The sequence below is a fragment of the Megascapheus bottae genome, unplaced genomic scaffold, assembly GCF_031878675.1.
Source record: "Megascapheus bottae isolate mThoBot1 unplaced genomic scaffold, mThoBot2.hap1 HAP1_SCAFFOLD_154, whole genome shotgun sequence".
NCBI classification, from domain to species: domain Eukaryota; kingdom Metazoa; phylum Chordata; class Mammalia; order Rodentia; family Geomyidae; genus Megascapheus; species Megascapheus bottae.
The window spans coordinates 214139-233245 of NW_028327569.1; the positions used below are offsets into that span (position 1 = coordinate 214139).

The 19107-nt window shown below is 38.0% G+C and overlaps 1 protein-coding gene across 6 annotated transcripts; it reads left to right on the top strand.

Annotated features, from left to right (window-relative positions):
* The first annotated feature begins 56 nt into the window (after positions 1–56).
* On the top strand, positions 57–16475 carry LOC150039636 (LRP2-binding protein-like). Of its 6 annotated transcripts, none has more exons than XM_090327718.1 (11): positions 57–475; positions 2407–2523; positions 5898–5968; positions 8566–8674; positions 9997–10110; positions 12566–12701; positions 12781–12886; positions 13376–13507; positions 13673–13764; positions 14680–14854; positions 16371–16475. In XM_090327718.1, exons 6-11 carry the CDS (start codon positions 12577–12579, stop codon positions 16434–16436), a joined length of 696 nt encoding a protein of 231 aa, XP_090183844.1. In that variant the 5' UTR covers positions 57–475; positions 2407–2523; positions 5898–5968; positions 8566–8674; positions 9997–10110; positions 12566–12576; the 3' UTR covers positions 16437–16475. The 6 variants fall into 6 exon arrangements, with proteins under 6 accessions (XP_090183844.1, XP_090183840.1, XP_090183838.1 ...); XM_090327714.1 differs by having other exon boundaries at positions 58–475; positions 12559–12701; XM_090327712.1 differs by lacking the exon at positions 8566–8674 and having other exon boundaries at positions 58–475; positions 12559–12701.
* Positions 16476–19107: the final 2632 nt, after the last annotated feature.

The following is a 19107-nucleotide window of genomic DNA, read 5'->3' on the forward strand; positions in this document are numbered from 1 at the left end:
GGGGGATCGCAAGAACTGTCCCCGCCCGAGGTGAGCTGGGTTACCCAGCCAGCCCGAACGTTTAGGGGCCCACCGTGAACCCTGAGCGCTGCGGCCTGCGGAAACGCTGATCCTGCAAGGCCTTGCTAGAGCCATAACACACGAAGAGGACCCCAAGCCTGCCCTCGTCCCGTCTGGGGGCAGTTCAGGAGGCAGTGAGCAGACAGGAACCTGGGGAACGCAGGCCAGGAATATAGCCATCTCCTGATTCACTCCCTTTTGCAGTCTTGAGAAACAGACTGGCTTCCGAATGTAGCATCTGGCGTCATAGTCGGTCCATGCCTCACCCCAAACCCACTTCCAGATCGACCTAGCTAAAAGCCAAAGGCTCCAGCCACTGCTTTTCCTCTAAAATCTTAGTAACTTCCTGCTATCTAGATAGGAAAAGCAGTGTGTTATCATACTTGGGGAAGACAAGCGCAGATGTCTTTTAAATGTAAGTGGTCATTTTGGATTCAGATCATTTTCAATCAAAAAAAATATTCCTTATACATATGCAGTGACCCAAAGGAATAAGGTTTATAAACATTTGTACATAGAACTTATGTTCTGAGTGTTTAATATTTAAGCTGTTCGCAATTCCTTTTGATGAGAAAGGATGGTACTGTAGAAGAGATGTCAGAGGCAGCAGACCTACAGGTCCGTGGTTACCAGTTTCCTGATTTATTTAGTTTCTAAAGGCACATGAAATTAAGCTTAGGTTTGCACAGATACCCAGTTTTAGAATTTCCTGATAAAAGATTCAAAAATTACTTCGAATTTTGAAGACAAGTTTGTTTAGTTCATATAATAGGACGTGAGGTGTGGTTGAAAATCCTTTCCCCATAAAACAGGTGCATGAAGTCTGGTTGTTTCCCAGGAAAAGGGACATTCTGAAAGATCATTCCAGTTTCATTTCTTTTGATTGCTCAATACTCTCTTTACCTTGCGCATTGCTCACTTTTATTCCTGGGGTTTACCCTTAGGAATGCTCTACATAAGCCTTTAGCAAACTGAATGAAGCAATCTGGCACAGAAACACACAGAGCAAATGCATCATGAGACACTATCAAGACACTGGGATTTTTACTGGATATGTAATAGGTACGGTGGGTTTTCAATGAGGAAGAAAGCAGTCTAAGACATATAATTCAACAGATACTTTTCTGAGCATTGCTATCTCTATGTATTTTATTTGTTGGCAGAGATGTGTTTAGAAGAATGCCATTTAGAATTGTTTTTCAAGTATGTGTGATGACCACTAACTGACCTATTGAATGAGACATGTGTGGGCTGAGTTTTGAAGCATATGAGTTGGCTAATTGATCCAAAGAGGGCATGGCATTTCTAAGAAGTGTAAAGTATCTTCCAACGTAAGGAAAAGTATATACAACTCAGTCTAGCGATGATACATGACATATACACAGTGAAATAAGGAGATGTCTAAGTGACAAATTATTCAACAACCGCTAATGTATATTCTAGGTTATTATATTGTAATAAGTCAGCATCAATCGGATACTTACTATGTTGTAAAATTAACACCAGTAACTATAATTATCTTGTCTATTTTATAGAAAAAAATGAGGCTCAGAGAGGGTCAGTAACTTGTCTAGAATCATGTAATTTCTAGGAAGTACAACTGAAAATTTAACTCAAGCTGTTTGACTTTAGAGAATGCATTCTTTTTGTTCCTACACATTTTAAAGAATTTTTAGAAGATAAAAGGGGGAATTGTCTAGGAAAGGATTGGTGAGAGAAGGGTGAAAGGAAACGAAGAGTATACTAAAGAGTAACAAATATCTGATATATTGAATTTATTTGTATTTGGATATTTGAAATTTGATAGGGAAGGGGGGAAAACCAAGATGGGTGGGGGGTGTGGGGGGGGAGGGAAATGGGTACCAAGACATGTTGAAGACATACACATACACACACACACACACGCACACATGCGCACATGCAATTATGTATAATTAAGACCATTAAATACTGTTTGAAAAACAGGGGAGGAAGGATGAGAGGAATAAAAATAATGAATTTATTCAAAGTACACTGTGTCCTTGCATGAAAATATATGAAATCCCCCTCCTATTATAAATGTATATTGACTTAAAAAATAAAAACAAAAAATTTTGGTCTTTGGTAATTTCAAATTACCATTGTTTTCTTGAAAAAAGGATAATCTATAAGAAATAGTATAATCTACAGGAAAACAACTTTTGCATTTAATAAAATAGTGATTAATATTAATTTGTTCCAAGAATTGAATATTCCACTGTTCTGAGCCTACTGCCTGTATTCAAAGAACACCCTTGAACATATGATTATGCAGTAGAACTAAAGAGTATCAAAATGGAATCAATGGCTAATTTTCTTTCTTTCTAGTGTGTTTCTTCATGCCAAAAAGCATACTGAAAAATGTTTCTTAAATGTACAAAATTGAAAAGAGAAGAAATTGGAAACAATCTCACTTTTCATTGCTATATCACGTCTAATTAAATGGTATGTATAAAATCCTAAAACATTTTAGTTCTAAATCAAGTAAAAGAATATAGAGTAGCCTTAAAAATCTTAATTGTTGGCTTGATTTCACCCGTGAAACAATCTCAGCTCTCTTGAGAAACATGCATAAGAGCAAATGCATTCACGTAATATTCATCAAACATTTATAAGGATAACTTTCTTTGTACCACCCATGTGCCAGAACAGGTCAAGGCAGACCAGAGTTGTACTGAAACCTCAAAGCAACCCAGTTAATGATATTGTGATGATAATTCTCTACCTCAAACACCTAAGGTGACCTATCACTCAAGAAAACTTTACAAAGATAGAAAGATGAATATAGACACATCTGGAAGTTCAACAGATAACCTTTGATTCTATTTTTTTTTTGCCAGTCCTGGGCTTGAGCTCAGGGTCTGAGCCCTTCCTTGGACTTTCTCAAGGCTAGAGCTCTACCACTTGAGCCTCAGCACCACTTCCAGCTTTTTTCTATACATGTGGTACCAAGGAATTGAACCCGGGTCTTTGTGCATGCTAGGCAAGCACTCTACTACTAGGCCAAACTCCTGGCCCCAATTCTAACTAGTTTTTAAACATTCAGAAACTAAAATAACTTGAACTAATTAATTGAATTATGACTATCATATATCATCATTATAATATTGATTAGAAACACTCAATGATTATACACAAGAATTTTCCACAAAGAAATTCTTCTTCGGTCTTAATACACAATTTCTTCCAGCATTAGTTACTCAAATTTCTTGGGAAAGTTGACAAATTGCATAATTTTCTTCTTCTCCTCCTCCTCCTCCTCCTCTTCCTCCTCCTCCATCTCCTTCTCCTCCTCCTCCTTCTCTGAGCTCTTCATCTCAAGACTACCACCCTACCCCTGAGCCACAGCCCCAATACTCTTTCTCTAGTGATTAATTGGAGATAAGTCCAGGCTGGCTTTGAACGATTGCAGTTTGAAGCTAGTCCAGACCAGAAAGTCTGTGAGACTCCTATGTCCAATAAACTACTCAGAAAAAGCTGGATGTGGCCTGTGAATCAAGTGGTAGAGTGCTAACCTTGTTCACAGACAGGTTCAAGAACAGTGCCCAGGCCCTGAGTTCAAGCCACATGACCAACAAAAATAATAATAATAATAACTTAAAAGAATTTTCATTTAGGGCCAGGAGTTTGGCCTAGTGATAGAGTGCTTGCCTAGCATGCACGAAGGCCCGGGTTCAATTCCTCGGTACCACATACACAGAAAAAAAAAAAAGCCAGAAGTTGTGCTGTGGCTCAAGTGGTAGAGATCTAGCCTTGAGAAAGTCCAAGGATAGTGCTCAGGCCCTGAGCTCAAGCCCAGGACTGGCAAAAAAAAAAAAATCATTTATTTTACTACCTGATCTTTGGAAATAAGCTGTCACAATGTGTATAACTACAATAGAACCAGCTCTTCTGTACAACCAACTTTAAAAGTGATAATCACTAAATAATAGATTCATTTACCTTGAGTGTTGAGTGAAATCCCCATAGGAATGGACCTAGTAACCTTAACAGGCCAACAGAGATTTCCATACGTTAAGACCAGGACCAATAAGAATATGAATCCTGTGCAATAGACATGAAGACTTTGAACATTATCAATGCCTCCCCCCTTTCACTTTGGCTTGTTTTATTTGCTCACAAAATTCAACATAAATTGAAAACAAATTTAGTAGGCTCTTTCATTGAGTGCTTACCACACACAGCTTATTTTGTTATGAAAAACATGGTAGCCAGGGGACCGGGAGTTTGGCCTAGTGGTTAAAGTGCTTGCCTAGCATGCATGAAGACCCGGGTTCGATTCCTCGGTACCACATACATAGAAAAAAGCCGGAAGTGGTGCTGAGGCTCAAGTGGTAGAGCTCTAGCCTTGAGAAAGTCCAAGGACAGTGCTCAGGCCCTGAGCTCAAGCCCAGGACTGGCAAAAAAAAAAAAAAAAAAAAACATGGTAGCCAGGTGCCAGTGGCTCATGCCCATAATCCTAGCTACTCAGGGGGCTGAGAATTGAAGTTCAAAGCCAGCCTGAGCAGGAAAATCTGTGAGATTCGTATCTCTAATAAACTACTCAGAAAAATCCAGAAGTGGAGCTGTGGCTCAAGCCTTGAGCTAAAGCAGCTCAGAAATAGTGTCCAGGCCCAGAGTTCAAGCAAATAAATAAAAATTAAATAAAAAAACAAAAGTCAAAATAATGCACCTTCTATCTGGTGAATATAATGTCACCTTTCTATTAATTACAATAAAAATACATTAAAAAAAAGCAAAAGTCAGTGTATCTTCCCATATACTCTCCTTTTCTCATTGGAGAGAGTAAATGTGAATTTGTCCCACCCCAAAGAAACAGCATGGGAACAACTATATTTGTTTTAATAAACAAATGGAACTAATTGGAAAGGGGGAACAATCAAAACTCACTTCCTGTTTTAATATCTTTTGAGACATCAGTAGTAATTTTTTTTCTATTTTTCATATGAGAACAGTATGTTCCCATTGACTTATGAACACTACTTGCTCATTTCATGGATACTGGCACAAGTCCCTTGAATCACTGCCAGAAACAAATGACTTTCTCATAGAAAAAGCAGCAGCCAAAGTGTCAGCATGATGTTTGAGCCAATTGTGCCCCAGGTCCCACACAAGTGATTCAGAGTCTATGATGGAGGCAGTGGTCTCCATTGTGAGAGAGGAGCGGTGAGCCTGGAGATTCACTGCTTTCTTAGAAAAGCAAGGCTGCTCTTTGTGTGGATGTATTTGTTACCTTATCCTTCAAGGCTACTTGCTGCAGACAGAATTGAGAATGGCCCATGGGAAGAGCAACCAACCAGCGCCTTGCATTCTCCATATCCAGCAAGCATATTTAGGGATACTGAGGACAGGTCACCTCTTCAAAAGACTCCGTGTGTGTGTGTGTGTGTGTGTGTGTGTGTGTGTGTGCTCATAGAATATGCAAATATACATGCCAAACACCAGATGGTTATCTGTCTAATCCCAAGATTTGGCAGAAATAAAGGCAGAATCTTGCTCATCAATTTTTTTTAAATTCTCATTTCCTCACCCTAAAACGTATGATTTCAGGTTCTTCACACTGGAGTCCTCCATGTTTAGAAATGCATGTTAGCTTTGCCTCCTATGGGGAAATAAGTACACAAGTGGGAGGCCTTCCACTTGACGCATTTGCTAGCCCTGATGTCAAGTGAGGTTTGTGTAACTTCCTCACAGTGGATGCCTCAGTTTCCTCCTATGTTAAGTAGGCTCATCATAATAGTCCCTATCTCATGAAGTTTTATAGGAATGCTTGTAAAGCAGACATCTCATGGAAGCTCAATAAATCTTTTATTTTGCAGAGTCTCACCAATACTGCTTTTAAGCTGTAGCAGCAAACACCATGGACAGTCTTCCCATCACAGAAAACATTGTGAGCTCAACACATGATTTATTTCATTATTTGTTCCCTTCTTGTATATGTCAAGGTTTATTTTCTTCAACTTGTTGAACACAGATTAATGCAATGGTTGTTTGCTGTGAAAATAAACACGGAGTAATATCTGACACTGAAATATCTGCATCATTGCATTTGAATTGTTTTTCTCCTAAATACCTTATGTAGATTTCTTCATTCTAAAGCTCCTTAGGAATTTCATATTTATTGATGGTTATTATGATTTGGGAAATCATATAATCAAATAACTATATATCTAGGAAGGAATATATGTTTTTTAATCCTTTAGTTCAAACTACCTATAAAAGTCCAAATTATAGACAAAAAAAAATTGAGATTATGTTTCAACAGTACTGGGACAGGCACCCTATTGCTGAACCATACTTCCAGCCCTCTTTTTCACTGGCTATTTTTTAGGTAGGGTCTCCCATCCTGACCAGCCACAGCTCTACTTCTGGCTTTTTGGTGTTTAATTGGAGATAAGAATCTCAAGGAGTTTCCTGCTCTGGCAGGCTTCAGTCTGGATCCTTAGATCTCAGCCTCCTGAGATAGGTAAGATTAGAACTCAGCTCCTGGGGAGCTAAGATTACAAGTCTGAGCTACTGGCACCTGTCTCTTCCAGACTTGGGAAGATAGGAAATTTCCATTTTGCTAACATATTGAATGATCTCTCCTTTCTACATTTCATCTCATTTAATAGAGCAGTTAAAATCGTACCTACTAGTTATCTAAATGCAACTTTCCAATCACATGAAGGAAGGGGCTCTTGAACTATTCCCTTGACCACCAATCAGGAACCTTGATTGGAATGTGGCTCTTTATTGGTGAAAATAAGTTATAACAATAGAATGTCAAGGAGTAAACAACAACAAAACGCATAGCAACAACAGAGTTTGCTGTCTCACTACTCTCAGCCTAGGCCAACCTAGACTCCTCAGCCCAAATGAGGCGGCCTCTACATTGTTATTACGGCTCTGATTTACCATTCAGCTGTGACCTGTCTCATAACATGGCAATCCATTGCACACGGAAGGATAAAACTGAGCAACACAAATAAAAAAAGTATTTTCCCAGGTAAAAAAAGACATAGGGTTTCATTTGAAGTGGATTCCTTGATGTGCTTTAGTTACAAAGCAATAGGAAGACACCAGTGTGCCAGAACTATGTAAATGAAGTATGTCACCAATTCTCATGGAAAGGTAGCAATTGTTATAAGTAACCTGACTCTCCAGTGTGTGACAAAGCCAACTAGGACTTGCTAATGTGTGTCTTCATTATCCCCCATGCAAAAAGGCAGGAGGCTGATGTTGAGATATGGCCTACCTAGGAATGTTTATATCTCTGAGCTGGAGCTTTGGTGTCCTGCTGAGAGGTGATGAGGGGGAGGGTGCTTTTTCCAATGGGTACCAACTAGGAATGGAATCTTTCTTTGCAACTTTTTAAATTGTTTTGTTAGTCCTGGGTCTTGAACTCTGAGCCTGGGCACTGTCCGTGGGCTTTCTCAAGGCTAGCTCGCTATCTGTTGAGCCTCCACACCACTTCCAGCTTTTTCTGTGTATGTGGTACGGAGGAATCGAACCTAGGGCTTTGTGCATGCTAGGCAAGCACTCTACCACTAGGCCATGCTCCCGGCCCTCTCTTTGTGACTTCTAAGGAGAAACAAATGTCTACCATTTTACTTTTTTATTTTTGTTTACAGAATACACCTTGTGAAAACAAGATGGACTTGACTAGTAAAAAGTTACCTACGCATCCCTTTTACACCTCTATAGCTCAGTATGCTGCTAAGCACCAAAAATTCTTCCAATGGAAAAGCGATAAGCCCGGTACTTAATCTTCTCTTGGACAATATTTTAAATCTTCTGTTGGATATTTAATCTTCCCTTAGGCACTGTTTATACGGAAGTTTCATCATTTATGCTAGAAAAGAAAAACAAGAAATATGGATCTTATTGATTTTAAGGAGATAGTTGGTTTTATAGTTCTTTCTAGCTTTCCTGCAAGAATCTGTGAAATTGCTACTTTAAGACCAAATTGTCAGTGGAGAAGTTTCTCAATTTGGTCTTGGTTCTAATATTACTCTCAGGATGTTAAGGACATGCTTCCAGAAAAGAGAGGCCACTTCTTACTTTTTGTCCAAGAGAGAATATCATGTTTTACTTTACTGTACTTGAAATGAAGGTATTATTAAATAGACATAAAGAAATCAGAATGATCAGCTTATTTGATTAGAGTACTTCTAATTAAGCCGTGGGTTAAGAATTTAACTCACCCACAGATCAGCTTCACCAAAAGAAAAGCTAATGCCAGCACATTGTTAGCTCTCCTATCTAGCAATGAATAGAGTTTTCAAGTCAACCAATGAATATTTGACTGTAAATTTAGTTTTAGGTTCTGTGATAATGCTTTAAAGCTTTTATTTAGGTCATCTTTTCCCTTGAGCTAAAGAGGCCAGTTTTAGGAATAAAAATTAGGGAATAAACTAATATTAGAGATGGGAGATGAATTCTAATTACTTCAAGGAAGACTATTCACATGGAATCATTAATGGAATTTTTACCTTTTCAAATCAGATCATTATACCCATGCTATTTTGGTGGATAAGGCATTGCAGCTCTTGAAAGAATTAAAAGAGGGGATAGCCTGGCATCTTTCCTAAGAGGTCAACTATATTTTGAAGAGGTATCTTTTTTAATTCTCTATAATTCTATTGTTAGTGCTACATTATTGGGACATAGCTCAGGGATAGAGCCCTTGCCTAGCATTAGCAAGGTCCTGGGTTCAAAATCCAAAAACATACCTCAGTAATATCAGATAATCACATCAAAATTTCAAATAGAGTTCCTTACACCATTACACCAAGGAAATTCTTTGAAATCAATTACATTATAGCTATAACTTTAAGTATGATACATTGTTAACCATCTAATGGAGATATCTGAATTTTCTTCATTAAGAGCATTCTCATTTAAGGGAGTCATTTTTGTATTAAAATCAGATTCAAAGAACAAATTAAAAATGTAGTTTTTATAATTTCTCATCATAATATTACCTATAAAATATTTTCATATAATAACATTTCAAGGCCCTACCTTTTATCTAGTGCTAAAAAGTAGTTTTATGTGTTCCTATAAAGTGTGAAGAGCAATTTCCCTTTTTTTACCTCCTCGCCCCCCAGTACTAGGGCTTGAATGCAGGGCCTAGGCACAGACCCTTAGTTTTCTTTGTTCAAGGATACCACTCTGTCACTTGAAGCACAGATCCACTTCTGCCATTTTGGTGCTTAGAGAGAAGAGTCACACAGATTTTTCTGCCCAGGCTGGCTTTAAACCATGATATTCAGATCTCAGCCCTAGAACTATGAGTGTGAGCCACCTGCACTTGGCTAAGGTTATTTCCTTTTTTATCCACTTCATATTGAAATATCCTAGGAAGTAGACCTCAGAAAAGCTATGCAAGATATCAGCTGGACTTCAGTAATATAGCTCAGATTATCCACTAAATTTGAGAGAAGGTTTGAAAGGAGACTGTGACAAACTCTCATGATTAATAGTTAGGCAATTGTTCATTCCTATCCCATTTTCTCACTAATCTTTGATGATGGCACCTTCAGTTATTCTGGAAACAGATATTTAGTCATGCTTTAGCATGAATTTATCCCTCTAAGATGGCAGAACACAATATAAGAGCATGATTTCTCACCTTTGGCTGTTGGGTCCAGAATGGTTAACTTTTTTTTTTTTTTGCCATCCTTAGGGCTTGAACCCAGGGCCTGACCACCATCTTTGGGTTTTCTCAAGGCTAGAGTTCTACCACTTGAGCCACAGCACCACTTCGGGCCATGTGGTACCGGGGAATCAAACCTGGGTCTTCTTGCATGCTAGGCAAGCACTCTACCACTAAGCCAAACTCCCGGCCGCTGTTAACTTGTTAACTATACTTGGTGCTTCAGTTTGGAATAACTTTTGGATGCTTATCAATGACATGCTTCTTGGGGCTTGCAGGGATGGTATCAAGAAGCATTAGAACAGTTTGAAGAAATTGTGGATAAAGATCATCAAGCAACTTACCAACTAGGAGTGATGCATTATGATGGGCTGGGGACCCCCACAAATGCTGTAAGTTACTGTTTGACTCACAGTGCCTGAGATTTCATTGTCAATGGGTTATTTGGTACGATAAAATTATGTTTTAAACCAGAAGCCTGTGGCTCGCTCCTGTAATCCTAGCTACTCAGAAGACTGAGATCTAAGGATTGCGGTCAGAAGCCAGCTCTGGCAGAAAAGTCCATGATATTGTCATCTGCCAGGAAGCACCAAAAAAAGAAAACAGAAGAGCCAGAAGTGAAGCTGTGGCTCAAGTGGTAGAAGGCTAACCTTGAGCACAAACGCTCAGTGATGGCATCTAGGCTCTGAGTTCAAGCCCCTGGACTGGCACCAAACACAACAAAATTATGTTTTAATAATATATCTTATTTTATATTTTAGTATCTAAATATATAACATCATAAAGTATGTTAGTATCATCAATTTAGACATGAAACAAAATTGATTCCTTCTAGCCCCTTACTTTTTCTTCCTTTTCCATCACCAACTCTATCCCTAACCTTGTAGCTTATTTCCAAAATCCTTCCAGATGCTGACACAACTGAATTCAACAATAAAAGATAATGAGCCTGTTTGTACTTGAATTTTTGTGCTTACTTTGAATGACTCATCCCCAATGCAAAAAAAATATTTTTCCATCAATTCTTTTATACTAACAATAAAGTATGATTGTTCTAAGAAATTCTAGTTACATTTCTGTTTACATGTTGAAATGATATATTGAAAAAAGTATCCATTACAGTCTCTTGTTAATAGGATATCATTTGGGGCAGTTTGCCTCTTCTGGAAAATGTTAACTCTCCCACTGAGGAATTCACTTTATTAAGGGACAGGACAGGAAAGAGCTCATCCTTTACTGAACATAGTTCTCATAATTAACAATAGAATCTTTGACATGTTAAAATATTTCATTAAAATATTTTATTTCTTCTAAATTTAGTGATCTCAAAAGTTGAATTTTTTAAGGTTTATTATGAAAAATTTTATTCTCAGCAAATAATAAATTTATGATAAAATATGGATAGAATAGATATAACAACATATTTTGGGTATTTAATATTCAATTAAAATTTCTTAAGACTAATTTTTTGAACATCTATATCACTGCTCATTCTTATTTTGAAAGATTTTATTAACACTGATTTTTACAATATTTCAAATATCATGTTTAACTAACAAGAATTCAAGAAGAGAACCTCTATATGCAATCATTGGCACATAATTTTATAACATAATTAAAATTAAGCTGAGAGTTTGTATGTCATAGATATATCAATGTAATATATGATATATATATATATAAAGTATATATCCCATCATAGATTATTTTTGTGGGTCAGCCTGGGCACTGTCCCTCAGCTCTTTAGCTCAAGGCTACCACCCTACCCTTGATCCAGTATCCACTTCCCATTTTCTAGAGGTTAATTGGAGATAAGAGTCTCAGGTGTTTTTGTGCCCGGGCTGGCTTTGAACCTTGATCCTCAGATCTCGGCATCCTGAGTAGTTGGGATTACAGGCTTGAGCCACCACACCTGGACCATCATAGATTTTTTTTAATTAAAGAATTTATTAACATTGATTTTTACATCATATTTCAAATGACAAGTTTAACAAACAAGTGTTCAAATTTTTATACACCATGTAAGTATAAAGATATCAGTAGCTTTAGATTTTTTTGAGATACCAGGTTAGAAATAAATGCTGAAAAAAAATCAGATAATCTTGGCTGACAAATTGTCAATTTGCTATGAATTATTATGAGTCTGAGTCACTTTTAATTTTAATCATCTCTAATTCCACATGGAAATTGTTCCTTTCTTTGTCAACATGTCTTGGATGCTTTATTTTTAAAGAACTAGTTACAAAGCTATATAAACATGGATATAGAGTAGAAAATCTCTCCAAATTCTATTACCATATACAAATATTAACATATCAATGATTAAATCAGGTATTAAAGTCAGTAAGAACATTCAACATCAGTAGGCTAAAAGTTTACTTACCAATCATTTCTGTCTAATAAGAGGATTTTCCTCCATGAAAGATTATTTCTGGCTTTACAGTCTTCTATGACTCTTCCCAAATTTTCTGAGTACTACTTCTACCCCAATTTCGATGTTAATACACTAACTTATGCTTCCCTATATATAGCTGCAATGATATTATTCAACTCAGCTTTGTTGCTTGAGATGGATTCTCAATAACATTTCTACTTGGGCTAGCCTAGAACCACAATCTTCCTAATAGCTATCTACCTTCCAAGTAGCTGGGACTACGAGCATTTGCAGCCATGTCTAGCCTCAAGATGCTTTCTTATTCGTTCTGTCTTTAACTCCAGCCCCTGAAAATATAGAACAATTATCTCCAGCATAGATTTATATTACATATCATGTCAAACTTCAGTTAAAGTAAACCTAAAAACTAGGGGATTATTTTGTTTGTTCTTTTCCTTTGTGGAAGGAAAAAGGAGTGGAGTATATGAAGAAAATTCTTGATTCTCCATGTCCCAAAACAGGACACTTAAAATTTGCTGCTGCTTACAACCTTGGAAGAGCTTACTATGAAGGAAGAGGTGTTAAAAGATCAGAGGAAGAGGCTGAAAGGTAATCTTTCCTGAAAACAAAATTTTTGTTGTCATGAAATGTTAAAGCAAAGAATAAGTTGCCTTGCTTTCTCTTTTAGAATGTGGTTTTTTGCTGCAGACAATGGAAATCCAAAAGCTAGTGTAAAGGCTCAAAGTACCCTAGGACTATATTATTCAACAAAAGAACCTAAAGAATTAGAGAAGGTAACATTTCCCTTTCTTCTTGTCCTGATTTAGTCCTTACCTTCACCGAAGAAAAGTATGGATGTGAGAATAGAGAGGGCTATAAAAAGGTACTATGAAAGCTAAAAGAAGAGGGAAGTCCTCTTAGACTTGAGGAATGATGCTAATAAGTGAAGCATACTGAGAGTTCAAATTAAAGGGGGGTTGATCTGGAAAGGAAAGAGAAACAGGCTTTTGGGGGGGTGGGTATTAGTGAGAGGTAATCAGGCTAAGGAGGGTAGAAGAGGATGAATGTAGTTGAAATAGTTTGTTGGCATGTATGAAAACAGAACTATGAAACCAGCATAGATTTTGTTAGGAATGAAGGGAGTCAGGGAGAATGGTGTGTGGGGGGGGCGGGGAGGGTGTGTTTAGTTGAAATGCATTATATACATGTGTGAAAATGTTAGTGACCTCATATAACATATGCATGCTAATAAAATCATTTAAAATAACTGATTTTTCTCTTAGGCATTTTATTGGCATTCGGAAGCATGTGGCAATGGAAATCTGGAATCCCGGGGTGCACTTGGTCTCATGTACTTTTATGGGCAAGGCATCTGCCAGAACACGGAAGCAGCCCTGCACTGCTTACGAGAGGCAGCAGAGCGCGGGAATGTCTATGCCCAAGGGATTGCAGAGCGCGGGAATGTCTATGCCCAAGGGATTGCAGAGCGCGGGAATGTCTATGCCCAAGGGATTGCAGAGCGCGGGAATGTCTATGCCCAAGGGATTGCAGAGCGCGGGAATGTCTATGCCCAAGGGATTGCAGAGCGCGGGAATGTCTATGCCCAAGGGATTTTGGTGGAGTATTATTATAAGATGAAGTTTTTCACAAAGTGTGTTACATTTTCCAAAAGGTGACTGCCGTAGCCCATCTTATATTGTTAAAATAGTAATATATATAGCTAGTGGCTGTCATATTAGATAGCATAGTTCTATACCATTAATGATTTCAGTGCCTTCGCTGAAACAAATATCTGAATTGTTTTTAAACATCAACTGCTTCATTTGTAAGAAAATACTTCACAGAAGGAATATAACAATGATGTGTATAAAGTGCTTAACAGAAAATGTGTGTGTGTGTGTGTGGTACTGAAGTTTGATCTCAGGGCTTAGCAGGTGCTCTGCTGCTTGAGCCATATCTACAGCCCTTTTTGCTCTGATTACTTTTGAAGTAAGTTCTCATTTTTGCCAGGGCTGGCATGCAGTCTTTCTAGTCATGATTTCTACTGTAGTGGGGATGACAGTTGCCTGCCACCACGCCCAGCCTTCTCTGTTGAGATGGGGGCTTGAGAAAATTTTACCCAGCAGTCTGGAACCATGATCCTTCTGAACTATGCCTCCTGAAACGACAGACTAGTTAGTGAGAGTCAGGTCATTTTTGGATTTGTCTGTCTGGGTATGCTTCAAACCACGATCTTCAAATGTCAGCTTCTTGCTCTAATTGCTTATTTCTAGATCACTTGTGCTCATTTCTTAGGGTTTTCTGGCTAGCATCCAGATTTAAAACTTCAATAAGCTATTCAAAAATATGAAAAAAATTTCCCCATTCGACTTATTCACAGCATGATATGTAAGCTTAAAATAAGAAGGTTTAAAGAGGAAAAGTCTGTTTTCTAGTGGTTGTTAGGACTGTGAATATACTCATAGGAAAGCTGTATTTCCTGCACAGCAGACAGCTTAGTTCTCAGAAGGGCAGAGGACACATTTTGAGTACATGTGGACAGGTGAATACATAAAGCATAACTGCCATGCTTATCTTGTCCTGTCAGGATTGCCGACTACGATGAGGTTCTTGACGTCCCCATGATAGTCAAGGTCACGGACTGTCTCCCTGAGTTTATCCACAGAGGCATGGCCCTCGCATCCTTCTATTACGCTCGGTGTCTTCAGCTTGGCTTGGGCATCTCAAAAGATGAAGCGACACCGAAACACTACTATTCCAAAGTAAGATCTAGAACCACATACGAATTCCTCAATAGGAAGGCTGGGTTTTTCATTGAGATTTAATTTCATGGATTATTGTCTAAGGGAATCATTATGCAGATACCCTTGTCTATAAAGATGTTCTAAGACTTATACATGGTTTTCATAAAGCCTGATAGTAAAGGGACAAAAATGAAAACAAAACCCCAAACACATCAAACCAAAAATCCTGTGTCTGATTTAGATCCAGGATATTTAGGAGTGCAACTTAGCATTATGCCATTCACTTTTGTAAGATGGGATGGGACTGTGGCTTAGTGGAACAGTGCTTGCCTAGCATGTTGGAAGCCCTGGATTCGATTCCTCAATACCACAGAAAGAGAAAAACCCAGATGTGGCTCTGTGACTCAAGTGGTAGAGCACTAGCCTTGAGCAAAAGAAACTCAGGGACAGTGCCCAAGCCCTGAGTTCAAGCCCCAGGACTGGCAAAAAAAGAGTAATTTTCATAAGGCACTTTGTGTAGAGCACATATTGTTAAGCTTGAGCAGAGGAAGTCTTAGTCTGAAGTCCGACATCATTGTGGTGGTTCCTGCACTTGTCTGTGCTGAAGGCTTTATTCCAGGAGTTGTGAAGAGCTGGGGACCAGCAGAAAGTGGGGAGCAAGCTTTCTGATAACATGCAGGCAAGTTTGGGAATTAAAAGTATCAAAATATTTACCAAAGAAATATAAAAACACAGTACACAAACAAGACTGACTTGTGGAATATTTACCATTACCCTATTCTTCTAAGAAGAAACCATAAATGTTTAAAAAGTTATCTTTGTAAATGTGTAGAAAGTCTAAATGGGAGGCTGGGAGTGTAGCCTAGTGGTAGAGTGCCTGCCTAGCATGCATGAAGCTCTAGTTTTGATTCCTCAGTACCACATACGCAGAAAAAGCCAGAAGTGGTGCTGTGGCTCAACTAGTAGAGTGCTAGTCTTGAGAAAGCTCAAGGACAGTGCCCAGGCCCTAGGTTTCAAGCCCCAGGACTGTCAAAAGAGAGAGGGGGGAGGGAGGGAGGGAGGAAAGGAGAGTGAGTCTAATTGGTAACATGGTAAAAGTTTTCAAACCAAGTCAAGTTCAGGTTTCAAACTGTCCAACCAGCCCAACCTTGAGGCAAGATGTAAACACTATTTTATTTTAGTACTCTTCAAAATAAAATGCACTTATCAAGCTTGAATTTCCATTCTTGTCCTTGATCAAGTTTTATCTTTTCAAATGATATTTTGACTATAACCTGCTTCACATAGGTAATTTGAAATTTCATATATTGAGTAGGGAACAGAATAGAAAATAAGCAATGACTTGAGGGAAGGGATATAGCTCAGGTGTTTGCCAAGCATGAAGGTACTAGTGTCAATTCTTGGAATCATACCACCCGCCACTATTTTATTGTACTGTTCTTAAAACAACTTAAAAAAAGCAAAATTAAAAAGAAATAAGAAGACACAAGTTAGAATACACCTAAATAATTCTCTTCTCTCTTTGCTTTTAAAGGCTTGTCATCTGAATCCTGCATTGGCAGATAAACTTCATGCTTTACTTATTTGTCAAAGAATTTAGACTACAATGAATTTCAACTCAGATCACCATTCTAACACCATATAGACACCATATAGTGTGTGCATTTTTATAGCAGCTATGTTTTTTTCTGCATCCCAAGTTATACTGTTTTGGATATTTGACAGATGGTATGTTACCTTCATTCTTGAATTTGTACACTATCATTTTTGCAACCTGAAACAGCCACAGAATCATGTTTCTGGACGAGTCCTGAGTGGCCTAGATAATACTGAATTTGAAACCATTCCATAAAGTATCTTTTTGCTTTCTTAAGTACAGAGTATCTAGACTGACTCAGCGTGGTTTCAATTTAATAAGTTCCGAAAACTTGAAGTTTATCATTTAAAAGTTGAATTATTTACATTTTCTCTGGTACTTATTTGAATGTCCATTGTTTTTTTTAGTCACTTTTTATTAAACAAAATAAGGGCTAAAGAAATGTACAGAATTAGGCTTTCAAACAATATGATAAATGTACATATTATTTCTATAACTTGTTATTGTTAGAAGCTAATTGATGATTAACTTTAATAACTGTTTAAGAGCCAAGGGCCAGTGGCTCACATCCGTAACCCTAGATACTGAGGATGCTGAGATCTACGATCACATTTTGAAGCCAGTAGGGGCAGAAAAGTCCTTGAGACTCTTATATCCAATAAACTACTCAGAAAAAGTCAGATGTGGGCAGTGTTGCATAGTGGTAGAGAGCTTGGACTTTCTCAAGGCTAGTGCTCTACCACTTGAACCACAGCACTATTCCAGCTTTTTCTATGAATGTGGTCCTGAGGAATTGAACCTGGATCTTCTGCCTGCTAGGCAAGCACTCTACCACTACACCAAACTCCTGGCCCTAATGGTCGTTTTTTAAACTGCCATTAAAATACATGTTTCAGGGCTGACAATGTAGAAAAACAAAACAAACACAAGGTATACATCAGAGACATCCTAAATATTCGGGATCTGACATGTGTCATATATGGTACTATGCCACCCCTAATTGTAAACCCAATGTGGAACTTGAGATTTCAGTTCACTGTACTTACCAAAGGTGATGATCTGGGGAACTATATCTTACCCAATAAGGGCCATCTGTTTTTAACTCATGTGACCTGAGGCATCCAGATTATTTTTAAAACTTCTCTAATATTCATTATTGTTACTAACACATAAAAATGAGAACTTATCATTAAGAAATAGTGAGGAGTCAGAATATTTTCTCTCCTGTATAGTATAAATTTAACAGCAAGAATTTAAGTGATAGCACAGTATTATGTAGAAGACAGACATTTCCAGTAACTGTTATGTAAGTACTTTAGGCTTGGCACCTTGACATTTCTTAGCTACTATATCTATCTGTCTGTCTGTCTGTCTGTCTGTCTGTCTGTCTGTCTATCTATCTACCTCTATAGATATAGGATTAAAAAGTTATAACTAGAAGAATCTCAAAAATAAAATTTGGTGTTCTAGTTTTTAATACTAATTCAGAATTTATCAAAAACTTATCAGGTATGAACTACAATAAGGTACCCTATATCACCTGAATAACTAGTAATCTCTTTTATATAATCAAACAATTTTCACGTGAGTTCTTTGGTTTTCACTACTTTTGGGGGCTAGAGAAGTTAAGTATATCACTGCTCAGGAAATGGCAAAGCCCCAACAAATTGCTCATGACCCCACTGTCAGAAACAAAACATCTGTATTCCAGGCTTCACCAATGAATGCCCTTCAAGGTAAGACTTAATGACATAAACAAGTCCACAAAGTCTCTGAAGTAACATCTCTCCTCTTTCTGATCTTCCTCAAGGTTCAGGTCACATCTTACTTCCCCTAACACTTCATTCATTTTAGCACTAATTTGGCTCTCTTCATGAATGAAAAAGCGTGTATTCCACTTACGTATATGTATGTGTCTGTGGACTGTGTTTTTTACCAAGAACCCAATATTTTGATGAAATGAGTTCTGTGAATCTACCATATTCCAATTAATACATTTGTATATACTTTGCATACAACCCAATGTATTTACTTAGTCTATAAGCTAATTCTAGCTTCCACATATAAGGAAAAACATGCATCCTTTGTGTCTTTGAGCCTGACTTAACACTTTTTTTTTTTGGCCAGTCCTGGGCTTTAGCTCAGGGCCTGAGCACTGTCCTTGGACTTTCTCAAGGCTAGAACTCTACCACTTGAGCCTCAGCACCATTTCTGGCTTTTTTCTATGTATGTGGTACCAAGGAATTGAACCCGGGTCTTCATGCATGCTAGGCAAGCACTCTTAACACTAGGCCAAACTCCCGGCCCCTTCTCTTAACATTTTTCCAGCTCTTTCCATTTCTTTCCACATAGTACATTATTCTTATTAAAATGCTATTGTGTTTGTATCCACGTTTTCTTGATCTACTTGTCCATTGAGGAGCATCTGGGCTCAACCCATATCTTGATGTTATGGTAAGTAGTGCTATAATGAACATGGTCGTGCTGGTGCCTTTACTGTATCCTGTATCCTGCTTTGTAAATTTTTTTTTTGCCAGTCTTGGGGTTTGAACTCCAAGCCTGGGTGCTGTCTTTGGGCTTTCTCAAGGTTAGCACTCTACTACTTGAGCCACAGCACTATTTCTGGCCTTATCTGTGTATGTGGTATCAAGGAATAGAACCCACGGCTTCATAT

Bases quoted from the DNA above. Each gene is read 5' to 3' on its own strand.
- LOC150039636 (XM_090327712.1), top strand. From the start codon at position 5,939: ATGGACAGTCTTCCCATCACAGAAAACATT. The intron at 12,702-12,780 runs GTAATCTTTCCT...TTTCTCTTTTAG, and splicing joins TCAGAGGAAGAGGCTGAAAG to AATGTGGTTTTTTGCTGCAG. The intron at 13,765-14,679 runs GTGACTGCCGTA...TTGTCCTGTCAG, and splicing joins TGTGTTACATTTTCCAAAAG to GATTGCCGACTACGATGAGG.